The sequence below is a fragment of the Nuphar pumila genome, chromosome 6, assembly GCF_984573655.1.
Source record: "Nuphar pumila chromosome 6, dmNupPumi1.hap1.1, whole genome shotgun sequence".
In the NCBI taxonomy this organism is placed as follows: Eukaryota; Viridiplantae; Streptophyta; class Magnoliopsida; order Nymphaeales; family Nymphaeaceae; genus Nuphar; species Nuphar pumila.
The window spans coordinates 24,775,649-24,798,527 of NC_143254.1; the positions used below are offsets into that span (position 1 = coordinate 24,775,649).

The 22,879-nt window shown below is 39.5% G+C and overlaps 1 protein-coding gene across 1 annotated transcript; it reads right to left on the reverse strand.

The window, feature by feature from the left end:
- Positions 1-308: 308 nt before the first annotated feature.
- On the reverse strand, positions 309-13,576 carry AAE14 (acyl-activating enzyme 14). Its single transcript, XM_090010100.1, has 10 exons — positions 13,327-13,576; positions 11,138-11,210; positions 9,521-9,665; positions 7,136-7,237; positions 6,696-6,793; positions 5,003-5,196; positions 4,110-4,228; positions 2,498-2,904; positions 1,161-1,381; positions 309-525 (listed from the first exon to the last, which is right to left on the reverse strand). The coding sequence occupies exons 1-10, from the start codon at positions 13,521-13,523 to the stop codon at positions 396-398; spliced, it is 1,686 nt and encodes a 561-aa protein (XP_089866226.1). The 5' UTR covers positions 13,524-13,576; the 3' UTR covers positions 309-395.
- Positions 13,577-22,879: the final 9,303 nt, after the last annotated feature.

Genomic DNA, 22,879 nt, shown 5'->3' on the forward strand with positions numbered 1-22,879 from the left:
TCCTAGCTTGCTTTGGTGAATCTGAGTTCCTTTTGTGTAGTAATCAGTGCAAGTTATTTCTGCTAATTGACATTTTAGTTGGAAGCTCAAATTGAGAGATGGCATCTCATGCCACTCCAAATATTAATTGTTGGATGTGCCTGAACAATATCTGATTGCACAGAGGGGAGAAAGGATCACATGGTTGCACTCTTTTTTTGTGAAACGCACTTTCATTTTTTTTGTGAATCTAAAATTAAATAATTAACTTGACATCTCTATTTTTACAGAAAATGAAAAAGGAAAAAAATGTGAGCTTGTTCTCCTGGAAAAAATCTCTATAGAAGTCTCATATTAGAACTTTTGGGAGTGGTAGGCTTCAAGAAATGGTGAATATTGCCTGAAAATGCAGATCCTCATAGACTACTGTGCAGTGCTTGTACATGTGTCATGGCTTCTGCTCTCACTTTGTCTCTCATCATCTTTCCAGTTGAGGTTATTGGAAATGGCTTCTTCCATGGAATGAAGATCCTTGGAATTTTGAACCTACAAAACAGAATACATTTCTTGTCAGAGAGTCTGCCACGGAAGACCCTCTTGCAAAAACACCCTCTATAGTACTATGATGCTTGGTCCAACCACTAAAATTGTGCTGTTGTTTTTTTTAAATATACCTTGAGTCAGTTGTGGATAGTTGGCTATCACTGTCCATTTTTCAAAGTGTCATCATAATGCTGTGATCATGCTCAAGTCTTGTTACAGGGCCCTTTTTTTTTTAAATCCAAGAGAAAAAAATCCATCACCGACCGCACATTGGCTGGCCTTTGGTTGGTAAAACCCTTGAGGTCCCCCCGCCCACCGGGAAGTGCACCCAACTTTGACCTTGTAGCGAGGGACGACACCTATGCGCTTCAAACTTGTGACATCCTGTCAACTTGGTGACATGAGTGAAAAGTATGGCACAGCAACCATCCACAACTACCTCATTGAGTGGCTGTCCACCTCAAAGGTGGAGTGTGGTGGAAACAGGCACAATAATTCATGCTTAATCCTACTCCAAGGACTACTCTGGTTCTTCAACATATTGATAGTAGGTAATACTAGATACCTTTTTATCAATTCCATTAAGAATATGTGCAAATGCATGTGTATGCTTGAGCTTGTAGACAGTGCATGTTTACCCAGAGAGATGCATCTGCTTGCAGTAAGACTGCAAAATCTTGCATGTCAGAATTTGCGCTTTCGTGTTTGGCGACGATAAATGGCTCGAGTTTCCGTCAATCCAATTCCAGCCATCTTTAATTCTAATGCATGCTGCTACAGCCTCTGCTAACCGAGCATCCGGGACTCCGATGATGACATTTTCCATGATTCCTGGATGCTGTGAGAGTACAGCCTCCACCTGATTCATGCAAGCAAATGGAAGAAAGGTTGGAGCAGAAGCCCAGTTATGACTCCATCCTTACCATAGTCACAAAATTCTCTGTTTCTCAGGATTTTCTTGGCAAGAGAAAATCTTGCAAATAGATTAAAATTTTGTTTTTTCTGAAAAAAGATCTGGAAAATCATGGTACATTTTAAAATTAAATATGTAAAAAAAAATCAAAGGAAGCATGAACAATTAACAGAAATAAAATATCAAAATCATGAAATATAGCAGTATATTTGAAATTGTCGAGATATTAATTTTTTTATGGCTTTATTGGGATGTTCATAGCTTGCGATTTGCGAACTTCTAATGATAAAATGTGAGAAATTCAATATTTCAGCAATATTTGTGACTATATATGGTCCATACGTGGTTCATTATTCACACAACGCATGTTACTATATGTCATGAGTTTGAGGCTTAGCAGTTTTCTGCCACAGAGACACGCTAATTTGTGTCCCTAGTGACACGAACCGACACACTGTAATGTACACCGACACTTATGGACATTGATTTAGTGTATATATAATTAAAATATCACAAAATTAGTTTTATATTATTTAAAAATTAAAAATAAAATCTGTGTCCTCGTCCTATTTCCCGAAAAAAAAATTGAACGAGTCCGTACTCGCATCATGTGTCTTCATGTCAACGTATCTTTGTGACATAGGCCGTTTGTTTCAGCAGGATATGCTTTTGGTGAGAGTTCGAAAAAAATAACCGCCGTGCCCTTTTCGTGGGAAAAGGGTTACCCACCTCCCCCATGTTTGGGGCAGATTTTCATGGAAAACAGGCAGGAATGTGTCGTAAAAAAGTAGGGCCACCCACCAAGCCAGATGGCACGCTCCCACCAACAGGGGCTCTGCTTGTCTGGTAGGAGCAAGTAGTGCACGCCACCTTGTGTTGGGACGTTGCAGGTTCAAAACCCAATGGTATAGTTGTATAACTGGTAGGAGCTTGCCTTTCAAAAAAAAAAAAAGGTGGGAAATTGAGCCTTTTTCCACGGGGAAAGGAGGGATTTCTTGTGAAACAAATTAACAGGCCGTTTGTCCCAAATTGTCACAGATAAAAAAATGGGAAGAATATTACCTCCTGTGGGTAAACATTCTCACCACCACTCTTGATCCTGTCTTTACTGCGTCCTTGGAGCCACAAGTTGCCCTGGTCATCAACCCAACCAATGTCACCTGTGTCCAGCCAACCATGCTGGCTAGGACAAGGCATGGTTACCATAGCTGGTTTCTGGCTCCAGTACCCTTCCATCACATGCATGCCTCTTGTTAGTATACTCCCTGCAACAAAAACATGGGCCGGGTCTCCATGGCTTCCGATCCGTATTTCGATGTCGAGTGCCGGCTTTCCGACACACGTGCCGGTAGGACTCCGAACTGCATCATGGGTATGTCCTGGATGTTCACCATGTCCACCACCAGAACCTTGTCTCTCTGGGTTGTAGAGTGTCATGAACGTTAGTGAGGAGCATGTTTCTGTCATCCCTACAGTAAGGAATAAACAGGGATCACATAAGATGTCATGGGTTGGATTGGATCTAGGATCATGACCAGATCCAATTTGAAATCTGACTCTATGTGAATAGACCTGGACCTACCGCGGGTGGGTTCAATTGAGTCAAATGTGATTTGATATTTTCTTGTAGAATCTCACATAGTTGGTCAAGTCCATTTGAACTTAGCAAACCTCTTTTACTTGTATTTACGAACTATATTTTGCCCATCAACCTGTAATTGGTCGTGCTGTCAAAAACCTCAGCATAGGTTTAAATCGTGATATTTTCAAAATATCGTTGGTATATTTTGGCGTACACTTAGTACTACAATGAACCACCAATCAACTGGCAATTAGGCCATGTTAATCTTAAACTTAATCAGTTTTACAGAGTTTTGACTCGTATTAAACCTCCCGAGCCTGGATTGCTTCAAGCTACATGCCTTACTTTCTGAGACCCCACAACTCAACCTGCCTATAAGCACCCACTTGTATTTTTGAAAGAAAAAAAAATGAACAAAATCCAGTCTTATTTTTTTAAAAATTTGCTAACTCGCGTCTTAACTAGTATGGACTCATGCCCTACAAGGGCTCCGCTCATTTGGTAGGGATGACTTGTGAATGTCACGTAGTTGACGGGATGTCATAAGTTCGAAACCCATGGGTGGCATCCCTTGCCACAAGGTTGAAGTTGGGTGTGCTCCTCGGGGGGACCTCAAGGGTTTTACCAACCAGAGGCCAGTCAATGTGTGATCGGTGAGGGGGGGGGGGGGGGGTCCTTGAGCTATCCAAAACAGTGTTGTGAGAGGCGTACGCCTCAGAGGCGAGGCGTTGCTGTGATGCGCCCCTCATCAACCTCCGACCAGTTGTGACCACCGACCACCGGAGTTGCTGTGCTGCAGCTGCTGCTCAGTCTTCTCCGACCACCGGACGACCGGCATATCCCTCGCTTCCGTACCAGCTGGGCGTGTGGTCCTTCTCTTACTGCCTCCCCTCCCACCGCTTCACTTCCATACCAGTTGTGAGAGGCGTACGCCTCAGAGGCGAAGCGCAGGCTCAACACCTCACTTCGCCTCATCGCATTTAACAACCTTGATCCAAAAAAGCCTCATATATGGTCACTGTTCGTATCCGTGTCTTTGTGAAGTCAACAAGGTCATGTTTTCATTGCATGTGTTAGCATGAAGGAACATACCATAGGCAGAAAAGAGCTTGGCATTGGGGAATACTTGAGAGGCTTGCCTCACCAACCCGGACGAGAGCCCTCCACCACCATTGAGTATCCTCTTGACACTCACTCCAGCAATTTGGCCTCTGATTGCATGACATTCATGATCCCACAAAACCAAGGGATTAGCAAATCTGATCAAATTCTTGATAATGGATTCATATATAACATATCAAAGAGTTCATGATTTTGGTCCCAACACAATTGAAGCTAAGCTACCGAGGTTATGAACTCAGTCAAGTTTTATATTGTGGTAAGGGTCAACTATTAGGAGTTTTGGAGATCTGCATTGCTATGCAACTAATGAGAAAATGCGCTCAAAATTCTTACAAACCAAACAATAGAATGTTTGATCTTCTCAGAAAATATGGCATCATTGTAACTTTTAGAATAAGTCGAGTGGTAACAAGGTGAGATATTACCACCAGGGGGTCACCTGTGTGGCCCATGGGGGTGGTTACGAAGGCATTGAGATGAAGGCACCAGATCAAACCTCACTAGCACACGGGTGTGCCCATAGCTTTTGAAAGTGGCCACATAAGGCAGGGTTGTTGTGAGCTCCACCCGAGCTTTGCCTCGCCAGAGGGTGGGTCCATTAAGTGGCTCAGTTCTAGGCAATTGTTCCTCTGCTCCTTCTTTTATATACTGAAAATGATCGTAGTATACGACAAAAATGATGTGCTTTGCAAAATACCTTATAATTTTCAAAAATCGCCCAATGTCGAAATTTTATATATTTTTTGCTTTAAAATGACTTTTTACCTTTAGTACAAAAAAAATTCTAAAGTTCACGTGATATATATCATCGGTACGCTCTCCGGATATCGCAAAGTGTCACTAAAAGATAGATTCACAATTACCTGGCAAAGGAGACCAAGTCAGCCATCATTGTGGGGACAGTGATGAAAGAGGTCACAGAGTGTTTGTCAATGGCTTGAAAGGCTGATTCTGCAGAGAATTTTGGTATGAAGACATGGAAACCTCCCAGCATCAACACTGCCAAAGCTGAGGAGATGCCACCAATGTGACAGAGGGGAGCATTATGAAGATACACCTATTCCATAGTAGATAGTAATAGATTATCAATCCAAAAGGTTACAAAACAAACTAGATATATTCACTAATAGAATGCCTTAGCCGAGTGGCAGTGGGCATGGCAAGAAGGTGCTGACCCCTTCGTCCCAGGTTCGACTCCCACCAGTTTTTTAAGTGCCTTTGATTGGTGGCTCCTTAAGGTCCTGGGTGTTGGTGACCCCACCCGAGTTTACCTCGCAGGGGGCAGGCCTATTAAATGGCCCGGTTCTCAGCAAGGGTTCTTGGTCATTGAAAAAAAGAAAGAAAAGAAAGAAAGAAAGAAAAATAATAGAATGTAAGTAGGAAATGTTGCAGGACAAACTAGATCCATATCAAAATTTAGGTACCAACTGGAGATGGATCTGGATTTGATTCTGGGGGTTCCTTATCCAGTGCCAATGGTATGGATCCCAAAACATCCAATCACAAGAACATGTGCTCAATCCAGATCCAACCCTTATTCTGTTTGGGTCCCATCTACCAAGGATCAAGATTGTGGTTTCTGGGGCTCACCCAGATCTGAGCCATTCATAGCTTACATTCTCACCGGGCCATATATATGTAAGAGCATCTCAAAGGAAAGGTGAAAGGCATATGAGTAGAATGAGGCTTAATTGGGATCCACGGATCTCTTAACTGATCGCTTATGTCTCCCAGCCAATTACACGGCCGTATTTTGAGTGGGGCCTGCATTCTGTTGCACTGGGGCTCATGGAATGCAAAAAGGATCCAGTCCTTTGATATAGGATGGGTCCATCCTAGCTGTCCATCAATGTTTAATTGTGGACCAATCCTACTCATCCTATGTCAAAGGACTGGATCCGTACTCCATGGAATGCTGTCATGTGAACGGATGGTGGTACATAAGCGATCCTTGTATCCCCTCTAGGCTAGGGGTGGGCATCAGTCCGGGTCGGGTCCGTTTAGAGCTCGGCCCTGCCCATTTACTAACGGGCCAGGTTTTGGCCTGGTTGTTACGGACTCGGGTTTGAAGAGCAGCCCATGACCCGGCCCATTGGCCCAATGAACCAATGTGAAGCGGGCCCAGTGCAGCCCAAACCCATTTGTAATAAAATTAATAAATTGAATTTTAGAATACCAAAAAAATGAATTAAATGAAAAAAACTAATTAGGTAAATAGCAAATAATTAACAAGTTCTAATGTACCCAACTAATAATCTTTCTAGTTTTCATAAAATCAATGTAACTAATTAGGTAAATAATAATAATTACAAAGTTACTATGTAATTAATTTATTTTTAAAATTTTATAATATTAAATAATTAATAAATAGCTCTAGCCCATCGGGCCGACCTGGACCTGGCCCACGCGTATAACAGCCTAGGTTTTGGCCTGGTATCTAACAGGCCCAAATGTAAAACCTTAACCCAAATCCAGCCCATGGCGAGCCGGGTCAGCTTGGCCCATCGGGCACCCAGCCCGTTGCCCACCCATACTCTACGCCTAATGAGGACTTACATCATCTTCACTGTAGCCAACAATAGCAATCTTGGCTAGGGACTGAACCATCAAAGCTGCATGGCTCAAGGCAACTCCTTTAGGCCTTCCTGTGGTTCCTGAGAAGGATAATAGTTAAAAGGGTTACTGTTATCAATGTCATTATAATTCCACACCATGGGGAGTCTTAATAAGTTTACGTAGAGAGAGAGAGAGAGAGAGAGAGAGAGAGAGAGAGATTGTAGTTTGCAGTTTAGATAGAAACATACTACTCACTTCTTTCTGGATTCATCAAAGCCAGAGAAATATTGAAATTTATGAACATGGCCTAATGTGATTCCAAAACAAACCAGGTATTTCCAAAAAGTATGTTTTTGTTTAGAAGCCAAAGAAAAACAAATTTCCAAAAGCCAAACAGTGCATTGTGAAAAGGAATTTGAGGGTAAGCTTGATCATCTTACCTGATGTGAAGCATATGAGTGCAACAGACTCCGGCGACGAACAGAAGCTAAATTCTGTTAACAATTCTTGCGGAGATCGTTGAATGCAGCTTGTAATTATCCCTTTGAAAAACAAATTAATTAAACAAAATTAAATTGATAATTTACAGATTTAGCTAGATTACAAGACTTTACTGGCTTGATTAAGCAAACTCCACTACATGGTTGATCAATCTGACAAATTTGCCATGTGGGGACTTGACTGTGAACTGAACTGCACCTGAAAGACAATGATTTCGGACCTTTTTTTTTTATATTTACACCGAGAAACCGCCCTCAGGATCAGAGACCTAGCCGCGCTGTCTGAGAAACCGCCTTCAGGATCAGAGACCTAGCCGCACTGTCTCTGCCATACTTACAAGGCAGCATAAAACAGAGTCTTTGTTGTAAGTGCAACCTAACTCAACCTTGGATCAACTAAGTACAGAAAGGCCCAGCCAGATCTAAGTCTAGTTCTCCAATCCAACCAATTTAGGTACTTATGTGACTAGACTAAATCCTTAATCCTGACTTCACATGTACTCGCTTAATGAAAACAGGCTAGTTCTGAATTATATTCAGTATCCCTGCCTGAGGTGGTCAGTGTCAAATGCTAAGAATTTTAAAAAACAAAGATAAATGCAAAAATTTAAAACTGAAAGAAGAAAAGCATGTGTTAAGCATATTATTGATGATCATAATGTACAGTTAGTGATTAATAAAAGCACCTATTTAGAGTGATTAATAGAGGCACTTAAACATAAGGTGGTATTGCAAACGGGTCGGAGTTCTGGGTCTGAACTGGATCAACCCATACTGTCAGGTTTGAATGGTAAGCATCTGAAGCTGAGTTGGATCTGGAACGGATACACAATCTATTCAGGTCCTACATAACAATATATGGTCCGGCCCGGTTTGGAATTGGGCCTAACCCAACCAGTTTATCTTTTCTCACTTTAGAATCAGTAGATTCTACCTGTTTTGGATCCAATACCAGATGGTTCTGTTTCTTTATCAGATCTGGAACTGCAATTTGAGACATGACATATAGAGAACAATATCTGGATCCATGGCTCAAATTTTGGAGACAGTAGTGTCAGGCTGATCTTGACTCGACCCATGTCTAATTTGTTTGCTTGCCTAGATCTGGTACATGTATGGTTCGATCCAGATCTGATCATATATGGTCCCACCGGCCATTTGGAGGTTTCTATCCAGTTAGGGGCTATGAGCCTAGAAGAGAGCTTGATCAAAACCGGTCGAGCAAAACCTGGGTCCAACTTATATTTGACCCGTTTACATCTGAATAGGATATTATGGGCCCTAGGACATAGAACTCCATTATGTGACCATAGTGACAAATCTTGCGAGATTTATGAAAATATCCCGAGAACTTACCTGAAAGTTAAAAATGGCAATTTCTCGTGATATTTTCAATTTATCCCTATTTTAAACAGGATATATAAATAAAGTGTTTTAAATGGAATATTTGTGTTTTTATCGGCTATTTATAGTAGAAAATCATGTATTTTTATTTTTATTTATTTATAAAATTATACTTTAATATTTATTTATTTTATTGCCAAGATTTTGCCAAAATGCAATATTTACAACAAAAAAAAATTCAGGAGTTTTTGGCTGCCGAGATTTTTATACTTTTGTGACTTGTATGGGGAGCATGAGTTGCTGTCCTCATGACTCTTCATGGTCATCCAATCAATGATTTGAATTTAAAAAGAAAATATATATAAATATAAAAAAAGAAAGCATTCAATGAAGTATTTCCAAGAGCAGGGAAGTGAAGCAAAAAGTCATTTAAGAGGTTGCTGATGAAAGGTAGAGGCAATAAATGAGGTCATACATTTTGTTACGTGAGGCCAAAATTAGGAACAGTGGATTTCATTCAACACAGTCACATGATGCCAATGTCAATGGATCGGGATTTTATCCCATATACCATGAATCTGACTCGGTTTAGTCAGATTTGGTAATCCAAAACCACATTCGCATCCGATACTCGGATTCGATGGATATCCAAATCTATTTGTAAGTAAAAAAAAAAACAGATTTAGTATGAGTTTTTCTCTATCCACAATCCAATTCGAATTCGAGTCCATTTGGTCAACATCCAATTAGTTGGATATGGCATCAACCACTTTCGACCCGAATCTGAATAGTTTATATCCCTGCACACAATTGGGATAATATGCAGGGGTGGAGCCCGGAATTTAAGTCAGGGTGGGTACAAATGCATAGTGACCCGTCCGAGTCACGAGTGGACGAGCTGATTCTCGAGTCACTATGCATTTGTGCCCACCCTGGCTTAAATTTTTGGCTCCGCCTCTAGTAATATGAAAGAGAACTTACCAAGTGTTACTGCAGGGTCAGTGAAGAAGCAAAACCTCAGACAAGGCATGTCCCCAACCCTTGCTGACCATGATCTGCAGTGTTCATCTACAACTAAAATGACTGGATTTACCAACTCCATGGCTGCCCTTGCCTCTTCAAAGCTCTACATATATCATCATCATCATGCAAATTTAATCACATCATCTTTGGTTGTAGTTTTTGTAATCAAACTTCAGATTCAGTATGGTTCAGCTAAGACTTGACCAAGTAAGCTAAGAATAGAAGTTACATCCAAAAAAAGCTAAGAATAGACTTAAAAATGAGTCAGATGAGGTCTTGTACCAACTGTGTTCAAAAGTATAATAGCCAAATGTAAAGGTTTTGTCTAGAATCATCTGTAGAGATAATCTGAAGATGATGCCAGAATCAAATTGAGTAGTACATCATTATCACTTAATATAAGGCTCTGTTCGCAAGCCATGAATTGAGATGAAAGCACCATTTTCAAAACAGTGTGATGCCAAAATATGAAAATGTAGTGTTGAGGATTGAGTTGTGGAAAACATCCTCTTGTAAATGGTGTTGAAATGTGATGTTCACGCCACCAACTCCATTTTCAAAACAGTGTTTTGGCAACACCCCTTTAAATTTTTGTGATTTTTTTCATCAAAAACATAAATATCACATTTTAAACATGATATTTATGTTTTTTCGGCTATATATCGGAAAAGAAACCATGTGTTTGTATTATTGTTTTTTTATATAAAATATTTTTTATATTTAAATTTAATTTTTTATTGCCAAGAATTTGCCCAAAATGGAAGATTTACAAAAAAAAAATATTTTTTGCGAGTTTTTGGCTGCAGAGATTTTGCTATTTTTTTTTTTTTTTGTCACTATGAGGGGTGCAAAAGAATTGGATTTGATCTGAACCCCAAACCAAATCCGAGAGTTTATTCAGGATGTGGTTCATTAATGTAAATCCAAAAGGGTGTAGGGATCATATCAAAGTGTTTTATATTGGATCTATTCTTGGATTTGGTTTTAATATGATCCATTTGCACATCTTGCATGTAGAAACTTGATTTCACTAGATCCAATAGTACTATGTACTATAAATATTGGATACTAATGAAGGTAAGGAACTAATGAATAGAAGTCACTCTCTTCTTCAAAAAATGTTAACTTTTTGTAGATCAAATGTTACTGATGTGATCTGCATGGTTTGTTTAGTAGGAAACTTGTTTTGAATCATGTGATTGTGACAAATGATTAAGTATTTAAAAGGGTTCAACTCAAAAAGATTATATTTTCATATCAGAAAATTACGATCCAAGGCTTGAATCTTAGCAAACAAACCATGCCCTTAGATTGAGTCTACACAACTTGCAGCTATGATTTTTAGCTCATTAGTTCCTTACCTTCATTAGTAACAAATATTTTCCAATATATGTGTATAAAGGGGGAGTGTTTAAATATTTGGTACATCATTGAGTACAAATCACCTTTATTTTTATAATTTTTATATATTTTTTAAATCATTTTTGGAAACCTAGAAATACTGCAGGGCCCACATCCCTCAACAAAAGATATTAAGGGAAATAAAAGAAATGAGAAGAAAGCCTTGGGTCTTACCCATCTATAGTTGAGGGGAGCAACAATTCCACCAACAAATGTGATGGCCATCATCCATTCCATGTAAAAGTCACTGCATGGACCCCACCAACATACACACACAAAACATTATCAGTTGCCCATAAGGGCAGAACCTCTAAATTAGAAAACAAAAATTTGACAAATTTATATTTCAAAAAAAGAGCTTATCAATGTCCACAGTTATAAGAAAATTTGGAAGTCAAAATCACATCCATATTTGTAAAACATTTCTAGTGTGTTTATTTTTTTTATATATATTTACACGGAGAAACTGCTTACAGTATCATAGACCTAGTTGCGCTGTCTCTGCCTGCCGGAATTAGGGTCACTGTCCCGGCAGCATAAAACTCTATGGGCTTACCCATTGCCTCCAAGGAGTCGTCATGCTTGGGTTTGTGCAAGGAGTGACACTCATGAGATTCGAACCTAAACCGCATGCTCCTTTAGGGTCTAGTATGTTTGGTTGCTAAAAGAAATAGCATAAAGGCTTGATATTGCAATTAAAGATGGCAGTGGGTGGGGGGGGGGGGGGGTACAAGGTATCTACCCTTGCCCCGTCTCAAAAAAATTCCCTTCATTCCTGCCTGGGTTTTGATTTTTACTTTCTTCCTTGTTTCATGTCCTTCGTCCTTGGTCCAAACGGGGTAAGGCGAGGCGGGGCCCCATTTTTTTCTCAATCCACTGTCATCTTTAAAGAGAATTTTAGCATTTTACTAACGGGGATCGGGGACGGGGTGGGGCGGGCAGGAGAAAGTGTAAGTTCATCCCTGCACGGGTTTTGATTTTAACCTCCAACCCCGCCTCCATCCCTGTTTCATGTTCACCATCCCCGATTCAAACGGGGCGAGGCGGGGTGGGGCCCCATTTTTCCCCGGTCCACTGCCATCCCTAATTGCAATTATTGACGCCAACTAGTAATTTGGATAGAGTAAGAATTGATGAAGATCCAGTTTGCTTCACATCATAGTGATGACCCAACCCATGTTACAACAACCCAAATCCAGACCCAGCTAGCGTCATGTCTCAACCGGATCCACAACCTTGTCAAAGATTCTAAGTGTGAAGATCTCCGGACAGCTGGATAGAATCTGAGCAAAAAAGGATCCAGTTTGAAGCCAGGCAAATTTTATGTTGTAATCAATGATGGGTTGGATCCATACTAGGTCGTCTTGCTATTGCAACCAGTGCCAAGTAGTTTGATGGTTCAATTGGATCCTCAGTGAAAATGTTCAGATCCCGGCAGCCTAGGGCAGGGATAGAATCGGACCCAAACGCTCTGGCTTGGGACCCAACTTTTTCAAGTTTTATGCATAAAACGATGAATCGGACTATGGTCCACCACTTATGCTTCACATGGATCCGACCCTGGTACGGATAGTGCTCTCAATAGGTCGGGCACATGACCCATTTGGGTATATACCTGAATCTGACATGATTACACAATCGGGTTCACGCTAAGTAGAGTCGAGAAAAGGAGATCCAAAATCTGGACCCTAGAATGTAAGCACTAATTTGGGTTAAAATTTCATATAGAAATTCTTGGGTAGGTCTGGATCAGGTCAGATATCCAACAAAGTCACAGCTCAAACCGGGCCAAATAATCTCTGGGTCGACTCCAATCCCACCAGAATATTGTTACAGGTCTTTTTTTGTAACCATAACTGTATATTTGGATTAGGTGTTTCACACCGGATCCTAAACAGTGACAGCCCTGCAGATATGGTTTCCCTCTGCAGTCAGGATTCGACCCGAGGACAGACTACAAGAAACCATATAAAGCTTTTAGAGAGGAATTATTACATGAGCATGGTGCTCAATCAGCTTGGTTGAGCTTCACATCTGGACCATCAAACCCAAAAATCACTGGTCCAGATGTGCAGCAGGGCCTGTGCTTTTCCTTCAAGTAACATCCTCAGTGAACTGGGGCAAAAATCACAACCATCCAATTTTCAAGATCCAACAGCCGGAATCACAGGCTCATCCAAGACAAAGTGAGCACCTAGCTGATGCAACCACAACTCAGCTACAAAATAAGAGGCCATCAAATCTTAGGTTCGTGATAAGGGATATGCTTGTCATTTTCCAAATTGACACAAACATGTGTAGTGCACCACAGAGACAGCCACAACAGAGTAAGAGACCAAGAAGCCTAGTAAAGGGAGACAGACCTGTTCAATGCTGCAATAGCGACGACCTCCCCAGGTCTCAGGCCGAGCTCAGTCAACCAGCCGGCGATACCGAGCACACTTTCGACAAATTGGTTGCCGGTTTTTTGCCGGCCCTCGCATACGGTAACCGGAAAGTCTTGTCGGGTCGTCGAGATCCGGCATAGGCATTGACATATGTGTCCCCTCCGGCCATCCATTGTTTGTGACTGCTACTCGGAAGTCACTCTGTTTCTTCATTTTCCATTCTTCAAAGAGTCAAAAGGAAGAGTTCCATATATAAGAGTGTGGTGTATAGGATACTCTCCAAGTCTAAAAAGATAAGGAGAGGTTGAGTTGGGATAATGCACACAGATTGGGGTGACAAAACGGGTCGGATCAGTTCCAACCCAGTAGACCTCCATCTGGACCTGAAAATACATGGAGTCAATCGAGCTGGGTAGTAAGGATGCAAAATGATCCGGATCCGGAACAGCTAAATACATGGAGAGTCGGATCGGAACAGCTGAAAATTGCAAAACCTCTATCCAGGATCTGACCCATTTGCATACCTAATTACTAGCTGGAAGGAAACCTGATGTAGTGGGTTGGATATGGGTTGAGTCCAACTTTTCTCGGGCACATATATGGGGGGACAAACGGGTCGGATCAGTTTTGACGTAGAAGACCTCAACCTGGACCTGGCAATATGTGGAGTCAATCGAGCTGGATCTTGATATTACTAGTAAGGGCTCAAATGGAGCTGATTCGAAACATCTAAATGCATGGAGAACCGGATCAAGAACAGGCTAAAAAATACAAAACATCCAGGATCCTACCCGTTTGCATCCCTAATTACTAGCTGGAAGGAAACCTGATGTATGGGTTGGATATAGGTTGAGTCCAACTTTTCTCAGGCTTTTCGTGCATGGGGAAATGAGTAGAGGGGAAAGGAGTCGGATCGGGCCTGGTCAGGTACATAATCCAATTTGTAGATTCGTCCAAATCCCAAAAGTATTTCCTCTATAAGTAAAAACATTCATAATGTTGTAACCATGAGTCTTGTTCGCTCAGAATGTATTTTTGGGGGCTAGGGAAAATCTTTCAATAAATCAGGTTCTTTAATAAAAAATGGTATTTATATTTTAAATATAAATAAAATTTGAAAACATGTAAAATTTTATAATATATCCAAAATAAGTGATATTTTGGAGTTCTTGTAATTTTATTGGGACTTTTATGGACTGTTAAAAATCACACGAAAAATAAAATATCTGATATATATATTTGTATGAAACCATAATGGCGTAGTACCACGACACTTCTGTGAATTGTGTAAAAATCGTATCAACACAACAAGAAAGAGCATAATTCGAGTGACTTCATGCATGTATTGCCCTAAATTTATATTGTGTATTAGGGATATCTTCATCAAATTTCTCATATTAGGTTTTGTTGGGGAATAGGTGTTGAAGGGATTTGCGAGTATGTAGAAATACAAAAACTAGACTTTAAGGGAAATTGATTTTAAAGGAGTTTGAATTTTCTTTATTGTTTGGAAGCATAAGTAACTCTTCCAAGGATTCTGGCTTTCAACTTCTGACACTAGCGGTGGCAATCGTGTCGAGTCGACAGGTTGGTAGGTCAGAACACCTCAACACGAACCCGGCCCTTTTATTAAACGGGTCAAATGTGGCAAACACGAACACGACCCATTTATTAAATGGGTAACCCGACACAGTTAACCTGTTTAATAAACGGGTCGGGTCGACCCGACACGATTATATATCTTCATTGAAAGATGTTGCAAGCAGAAAATAAGAAGGGAGGGGGGTATTTTAAGTAAGAAGAAATTAAAAAGAGTTATACTTTTAGCTTGATTTGATGTTAAAAAAAAATTAACGCTTTTTTCAGATGAGAACATTTAATGTTATTGCTCTCAAGTCTTGTCACATCTGCGATTAACTTTTCACCTCTTTTTCTCTCTCACATTTAATGCTATTGCTCTCAAGTCTTGTCACCTCTGCAGGACGGGTTTTATATATTTAAAAGTGTCGCGTATATTTAAAATAGGTCGACACAATTACCAGTTTTGATTACAAACGGGTTGTGAATTTAATCATCCCAAAGAACCATTTTAAATATAAACGAGTTGCGGGTTGACGGGTTCGTGTAAACGGGTTGACCCGCCCACCTAACCCGTTTATTAAACGGGTCAAACGGGTTGGTGGGTTGGCATACCCCTAACACGAACCCGACCCGTTTAATAAACGGGTTAAGCGGGTTGATCTGTTTACGACACGAACCCGTTTAAGCCAAATTCGAACCCAGCTAAGAAGCGGGTTGGCGGGTTGTGTCAGATTTTCCCACCCCTACCTGACACCATGCTTAGCTTCTTTAAAGAGACTTTCTTTAAGAGAGTTTTTATAAAAATGTATATTTTTGATAAGAAACATTCCTTCGAAGATAGTAGAGGAATGTTCCGTACCAAGAGAGAATTTAATACCAAGAGAGAATGTTGATTTACACTCTTTACCACCCACTACCATCACCATCATCCACTTCCCGAAAAAATCGCCCTCCCTATTATGATTTTTCACCATCCATCACACCAACATCACTACCACCCACCTCCCAATAAATCGTGTCGGAGAAGCTCCACCACCACCCCCACGATGATTTTTCGCCACTACCCACCATCACCCACTTCCCGAAAAACCACCCTCACCACCATTCATCACACACCTCTCAAAAAATGAGTATGAAAAAGCTTTACCATCACCCCCACAATGATTTTTTACTACCACCTCCCGAAAAACCTTCCTCTCCACCATTCATGATACACCTATCATAAAATGATACTGGAGAAGCTGCCCCCCCCCCCCATGATGATTTTTCCACCACTCACCTCTCGAAAAAAATAGGTTGGAGAAGCTCCACCACCAAACCCCTCCTCATCTCTCATTTTTTAAATTTTTCTAATTTTTTTCTCATGCTACCCAAACAAGTAAAAAATTATTTTAGAAAAAATATCATATCAAAACTTTTCATAGGCATTTTTTTTTCTATGAGAGTTATTCTTGCTTCCAAATGTATCCTTTGTTTTTTTTATTTTTCGAGAAACGGGAAAACCACTCCTGGGATAAGCGACCTAGATGCTATGGCTAAGCATGTTGAAATTACGGTAGCTTTCCCGGATGGTGTGAATCTGTGGCACATCCCTTGCTCTCAGGGAGTCTTTCTTTTGAAGAGCTGATAGTCATTGGATCATAAAAATGTAAAAAATAAAATAATTTACAAAAAGCTATCTAACTTGTTTGTTTCTCTCATTACCACCGAGGTGGTATCCCATGTGGTAAGCGGGGTCAGGTTTGAATCCCTCTGCCACATGGGGCTTAACAGATATCTGGTAGGGGTCTGCCTAACCGCAGCTTGCCTTAAAATATATATATATATATATATATATATATATATATATATATATATATATATATATATATATATATATATATATATGTTCTCTAGGAGCTCTGCTTGTCTGGTAGGAGCAGCTAGTGCATGTCACCTTGTGTTGGGAAGTTGCAGGTTCAAAACCCAATGGTACATTGTATAACTGGTATGGGTATGCCTAACCCCAGTGCCTTTCAAAAAAAATATTTGTTCCCTCATTGATACCCGAGTATTTCATGTCTAGTAGAAGTTATAAGCTTCACATAATAATAGTAGTAACTTTCTCCCTCCTTAGTTATGCCTAAACATTTCACTTTGTTATGCAAATCATGTACATACACTAAACAAACCACAAGTTAAAGAGAAAGAAGAAAAAAATGAGAGGCGACGAAATTTACGCGTTTCTTCGCCTACGATCACCCACCGGCAAAAGAGGAACAAAAATCCACTAGCAAATATGTGTGAGATATAATGATAGGATACATAACTCTCAAAACCCTATTCCTCAATTTACTAGAAATCTCTCTCTCTCTCTCTCTCTCTCAAGAAAAGAAGCAGCTCTTTATAAAAGAAAGAACATGTCTATTCTCATTATGCAATCTATAAATTATTTTTGGATTGGATCATGGATTGAAACGGTTCTAAAATTCAATACACCCATAACAAGGGAAAAGTTGAAAATTCCATTAGTGAGATGCGTATAACATGTATGTAAAAAAAATTCAGAGCAAAACAAAATAGTTGTGGCCTCGTGGGATCGGCCCTGCCTTCCTCAGGATCACAGTGGGCTTGGTGTTATGTCACCGAGAGAAATGAATCAGCCATTTGATGATCCCTCTCGATGGGGCCCGAATTGGTTGAGTTATGACCAATGTTGTCAAGATCGTCTCGGACCCTGAACCGATTTTCAAATCAATTCAGGGAACGACCGATTCCGATTCTGAGCTGAATCAAACTGAATCGACCAATTTTTAACCAGCAGGTGATACACTTCACAGGAGCATTAAAATAATATTTAAAAAATTATAAACAGTTTAAACCATTTTTTAAAAATTATTTAAAAAAGATGAATCAGTTTGATTTTGTATCATTTTTTGGTGGTTACCATATGAATTAGCCGATTCAAGCCAATTCACAATGATACTGACAGCATTTTCTGCCTGGCTTTCATTTTGCTCCATATGCTCAAGGTTAAGGAATTGGGTGTCTTTCTCTTTTCTTGTCTTCTTTCTTTATTGGTTCATAGAAAGGGGCTTCTAGTTCAGCCATGTCGAAGCAATGGTGTAAATTCTGGGCTTAGCTTCCTAGTTGAGTTCAATTTTGTCAAGCATCCTAGCCTGCTAAAGTGTGATGGTGTTGTGTGAATGATGTTTTTTTTTATGACGAGAAACCCTTAGTTGCATCTAACTACTCTTTGCTAAAATCTTGTGGCCCTTCGCCCTTTCTTCGTAAGGGCATGTTTGGAAGAGAGAAAAACTGTCGTAGGCAAAGAAAGTTTTTTCTATGAGAGTTTTTGATATGAGAAGTTTTTCAAAAGAAAGTTTTTCGCTTGTTTGTGTAGCATGAGAAAAATAGTGGAAATGTGAAAAAATGAGAGAGAGGAGGAGGAAGGTGGCGGTGAGTGTAAAAATAATATTTGTCTTAGTAGAAAATTTTTCTTCATCTTCTTATGGAGGAATGTTTACTATCATGTACAAAAAAGTTCTCTCAACGAAAAAGTCTCTCTAGTTTGGAAGGATCGGAAAATTCATACGGATTTTCTATTTTTTCATCATTTTTTCTATATCTTTCTCGCTTCCAAATGTGCCCTAAGAGTTCAAATGTTTGCTTGGTATCTTTTTCAAAATTTTCTATTATTTGGAAGGAATGGTAAAGTTCACTTTTTCTTTCCTATTTCCTACTTGCATTTTTTCTATGACTTTCTCCCTTTAAAACGTGCCCTTAACAAAGGTGACATGGATGAATTTAAGATCAAGCGTGTCCTTAAAACGTAAACTATAACAATAGGCAATTAAATGCAATAACTGAAATATTAGGCTACTTTTTTTAAGTAGCTGATAAGCTTTGGAATTAGTTAACAAAATGCAAAATATCAAAAAGAATTAGAGTTTTAGAATACAATGAACCAGGTCGACCTTGCCCATGCTGAAGTTCCAATATCTTAACGGGATCAGGTCCTTGTTCCAACCCTAGTCCAAGTGTTTCTACATGGAGCAAGAGTGGGTGTGTCTAGGGCTGAACATGGGGCAGAGCGGCCCATGGCCTGACCCATAAGGGTCAAGTTTTTGAATAAAGATCCAGCTCAAACTGAACTTAAACCCGACCCAACAAAATCTTAGGTTGGGTCAGCCCACCCATGGGCTGATGGGCGACAATAGACCTTTTGAATATATATACATATATATATATATATATGGGTTTATATTTGGTAATGTAGTTTGAATCTCACGATGAAAATTGTTCTGACACAATCTAACCTCATAGATATGGGAAAATATATTAGTTAAAAGAGGTCGGGTAGGCCTAGGAAGACATGGATGGAGGTGATAGGAAAGGATATGAATGTTTTGAACCTCACCAAGGACATGGCATTGGATAGAAATGATTGGAGGAGAAGGATTCATGTGGAAGACCCATAATGATTTTCTTTTTTGGTTCATATCGCCGACCTCAATTATTTTGGGATGAAGGCGTAGTTGTTGTTGTTGTTGTTTGTACAATCTAACCTCATAGATATGTTCAGCATGCTCAATTTAATAGGAATAACTCTTGGATCATGTTTTTTTGATAAAAAATATGTATTTATGAGTCAAAAAAAATTTGATGCCTTCATAACTGTGGATTTTTGGATCACCGAAAAATCTGTATATAGGTCAGATTCTGGAGATCCAAAAGATGGTTCCCAACAAACAAAACATGTCGATCATTGTTGGTTTGGGTACCGGGTCCGTCCATGATGGGCAAGATCCGGAGCCGGCCCACGTTTGAGAAGGGGGTGATTTGCAAACCGCCCACTTTCCCTATCTTAAGGGCTCTCCTTGATGTGCGTAAGGCATAGAGAGAGAAAAAGGGGAAATACATAGAGGAGAACAGAGAAGAAACATGAGAGGGGGCTACTGTAGCAGTGTGCATAGTGAGACCAAAAGAGAAATCCGGTGTACAGTGTGTGCAAATCTTGCAAAAGAAGAAGAAGAATACTGCTAGGCCATCTTCGGGGTGATTGCATCGTGGAGCACTTGGAATCGTGGATCTGTCGTTCTCTCTGAGTGAGGCGCGCATCCGTTGAGCAAAACGAGTATAAACGATCCTCTTACGCTTCCGCTTCGACGAAAAGGTATGTATTGAATCCTTCAATCATATATATGGTATTAGATGTAAGAAAAAGCAACAACGGGCCTTTAAAAAAAAAACAGATGTGAGACGAAAGCCCAAACAAGGGGGTTTCACCCCCATGCTAGGTTGTTCGCACCTTACAAACGACTGTAGCAAATCTTAACCTTATATATACTAGATAATCAGCCTTATAAGATAACACAAATGATTAAAAAAAGTTTACATCAAATACATTTATCAAAATTGGAAGTAAAAATAATGAGAATCATAAATGCATCGATAATTTAAAAACATTATAAAATGAGGAAACATCTCCATCTAATTCAAGTCTGGATCCAGGTCGGGGCATGATTAGAAATCATAGACCCATATACGCTAACAGGTTCGGGTATGTGTCGAGTCATGTATAATGGATTGGGATTGCTATTTTTTTAATCTGGTCTAAAAATTAGACCCAGATAGACCCGTTTTGACTTGAATATGAGTTGAAGTCTAGGCATGGCTGAAAAAAATGTAGGCCCATATAGTGTAAAGGGTTCAGATATGATCAGTTTAGGTTTTAACAGGTTCAGTTTCAACTTAGGTCTTGATACAATTGGTATTTTAGACCTAATCACCTGCCAATCAAAAAATATGTAAATTAATGGAATCGACTATTCAATAAAAAAGATTATATGCTAACAAATGAGAAGTTTATTTAAATATTAAAAAGAAATTCGATACCAACAAATAATTTGAAGTTGAAAAATATACATCAATGATATGTCATATTTAAAAATGTATCAGGCATGCGTCAGGTCACTTCACATATAAAACGGATTTGGGTACATAATTGGTTCAGGTTCGGGTCGTTTCAGTTTTACATTATCAAGAACCATTTCGGTCAGATATAAAAAGTTGATCGAGTCTATATTCACAATACTCACTTTCTGATCTATTTTCATTGCGAGACTATATTTTGAACCAGACCTGAACCCCATGGGTCTGATAAAATCAGGTCGGGTCAGGTTAATTGATTCAAGAAGTTGGGTTAGGTTGGGTTACTTGGGTATACCGGACACTGTTGCACCCTTATGATTGTCATATTGGAGAGCGAGATAGTTTCTTCATTTTATGGTCATAAGATGGAGAGAGAAAGAGATAGATCAGTTGCAAACAGCAACTCATTAATTTTTTGAACAAATAACAATGTACCGTGTAAGGCTTTCTTTTTTAACAAAACAATACAAGTTTTTAATTGCATTCTTAACTCATATGACAATAATGTTAATAAAAAAAAATTACGAAGCATCCAATCTTTTGCACATAATTAGGGATGGCAGTGGACCAGGGCGGGGAGGGGGACAAGGTCTCCGATCCTGCCCCATCTCAAAATCCGGACCTTCATCCCCACACGAGTTTGAATTTTAGCCTCCAGCCCCGTTTCATGTCCTCCATCCCCGATCCAAACCGGGCGAGGTAGGGTAAGGCGAGGATCGGGGATCAGGACGGGGACAGGGATGGGGCGGGGCGGGGCGGGAGAAAGCATAAGTTTATCCCTGCCTCCATATCCCCGCACAGGTTTTGATTTTAACCTGCATCCCCACCTCCATCCCCGTTTCATATCCTTCATCCCCCGGTCTAAATGGAGCAAGGTGGGGGCGGGCCCTATTTCCCATCCTTACACAATACCTTTTTCTGCTTTTATAATATTTAGGATATATATATATATATATATATATAAAGAGAGAGAGACACGTTCTGCATGTTTTGATTTTAGGAGAATTGACTCTTGGGTTGTCTGATTCTCACATCCCCCCTTATAATGAATTTCATTGGAGTTACTTGTCGATGAGAGCTCTCGCCATAGGTAGAAAGTAAAATTTGTTCAACATCCATGACCACAAGGACTTGTACATCCAATAATATTAATTTATTTATTTATATTAATTTTTTTGTATTTTAATGTGATCTATTATTTGTGAAAAAATAAAATATATAATACAAAAATAAATTTATCAACAAGTTAATGTTTACCATTTTATGTTTCTTTTAAACAATTTTTGTTAATAAAATAATAATTTATTTAATCATTGTATCGTTTGTATAATTATAACTTATTGGATTATCATTTTTATTTACTAGCATTTATTATTTTCAATGTGAAAAATCAAATAAAGGAGATTTGTTCCTTAAGATGTAATAGAAATAGTGTAGTTTCAATAATATACGATTAATTTCAAAATATAACACAACTAAATCTATTAATTTTATATTTAAATTATTAGAAAATTATCATACATTTGGTGCTTAATATCTAAACTATTTAGTTTTTTTTGTTAATGTTTATTCTTATTTACACTTATATATTTTTTGGTGTTGGATTCCATTATTATATACACTACAAGAAAATTGTTAATTAGCGACGGAAATTAGCGACGGATTTTTCCCGTCGCTACTTAGCGACAGATTAGCTAGAGATAGAATCTGTCGCTAATTTGCGACGGATTAGCGAGGAAACGACTTTTATCGCTAATCTGTCGCTACTTAGCGACGGATTAGCGACTGCATGTTTTTGTCGCTACTTTTGATTACAAGAACACCATTTTAGCGACGGATTTAGAGAGGGAACTCTGTCGTCGCTACTCCGTCGCTAATTAGCGATGGAGTAGCGACAGAATATATTCTGTCGCTTTTTTGGTATTTGGGTTTCGCGACGGCTTCGCGACGGAATTTTTCCGTCGCTAAGCCGTCGCTAAATGTCGCGTAAATCCCTAATCCCATCCCTCTTTCTCTTTTCCCTGTTTCGCTGTAC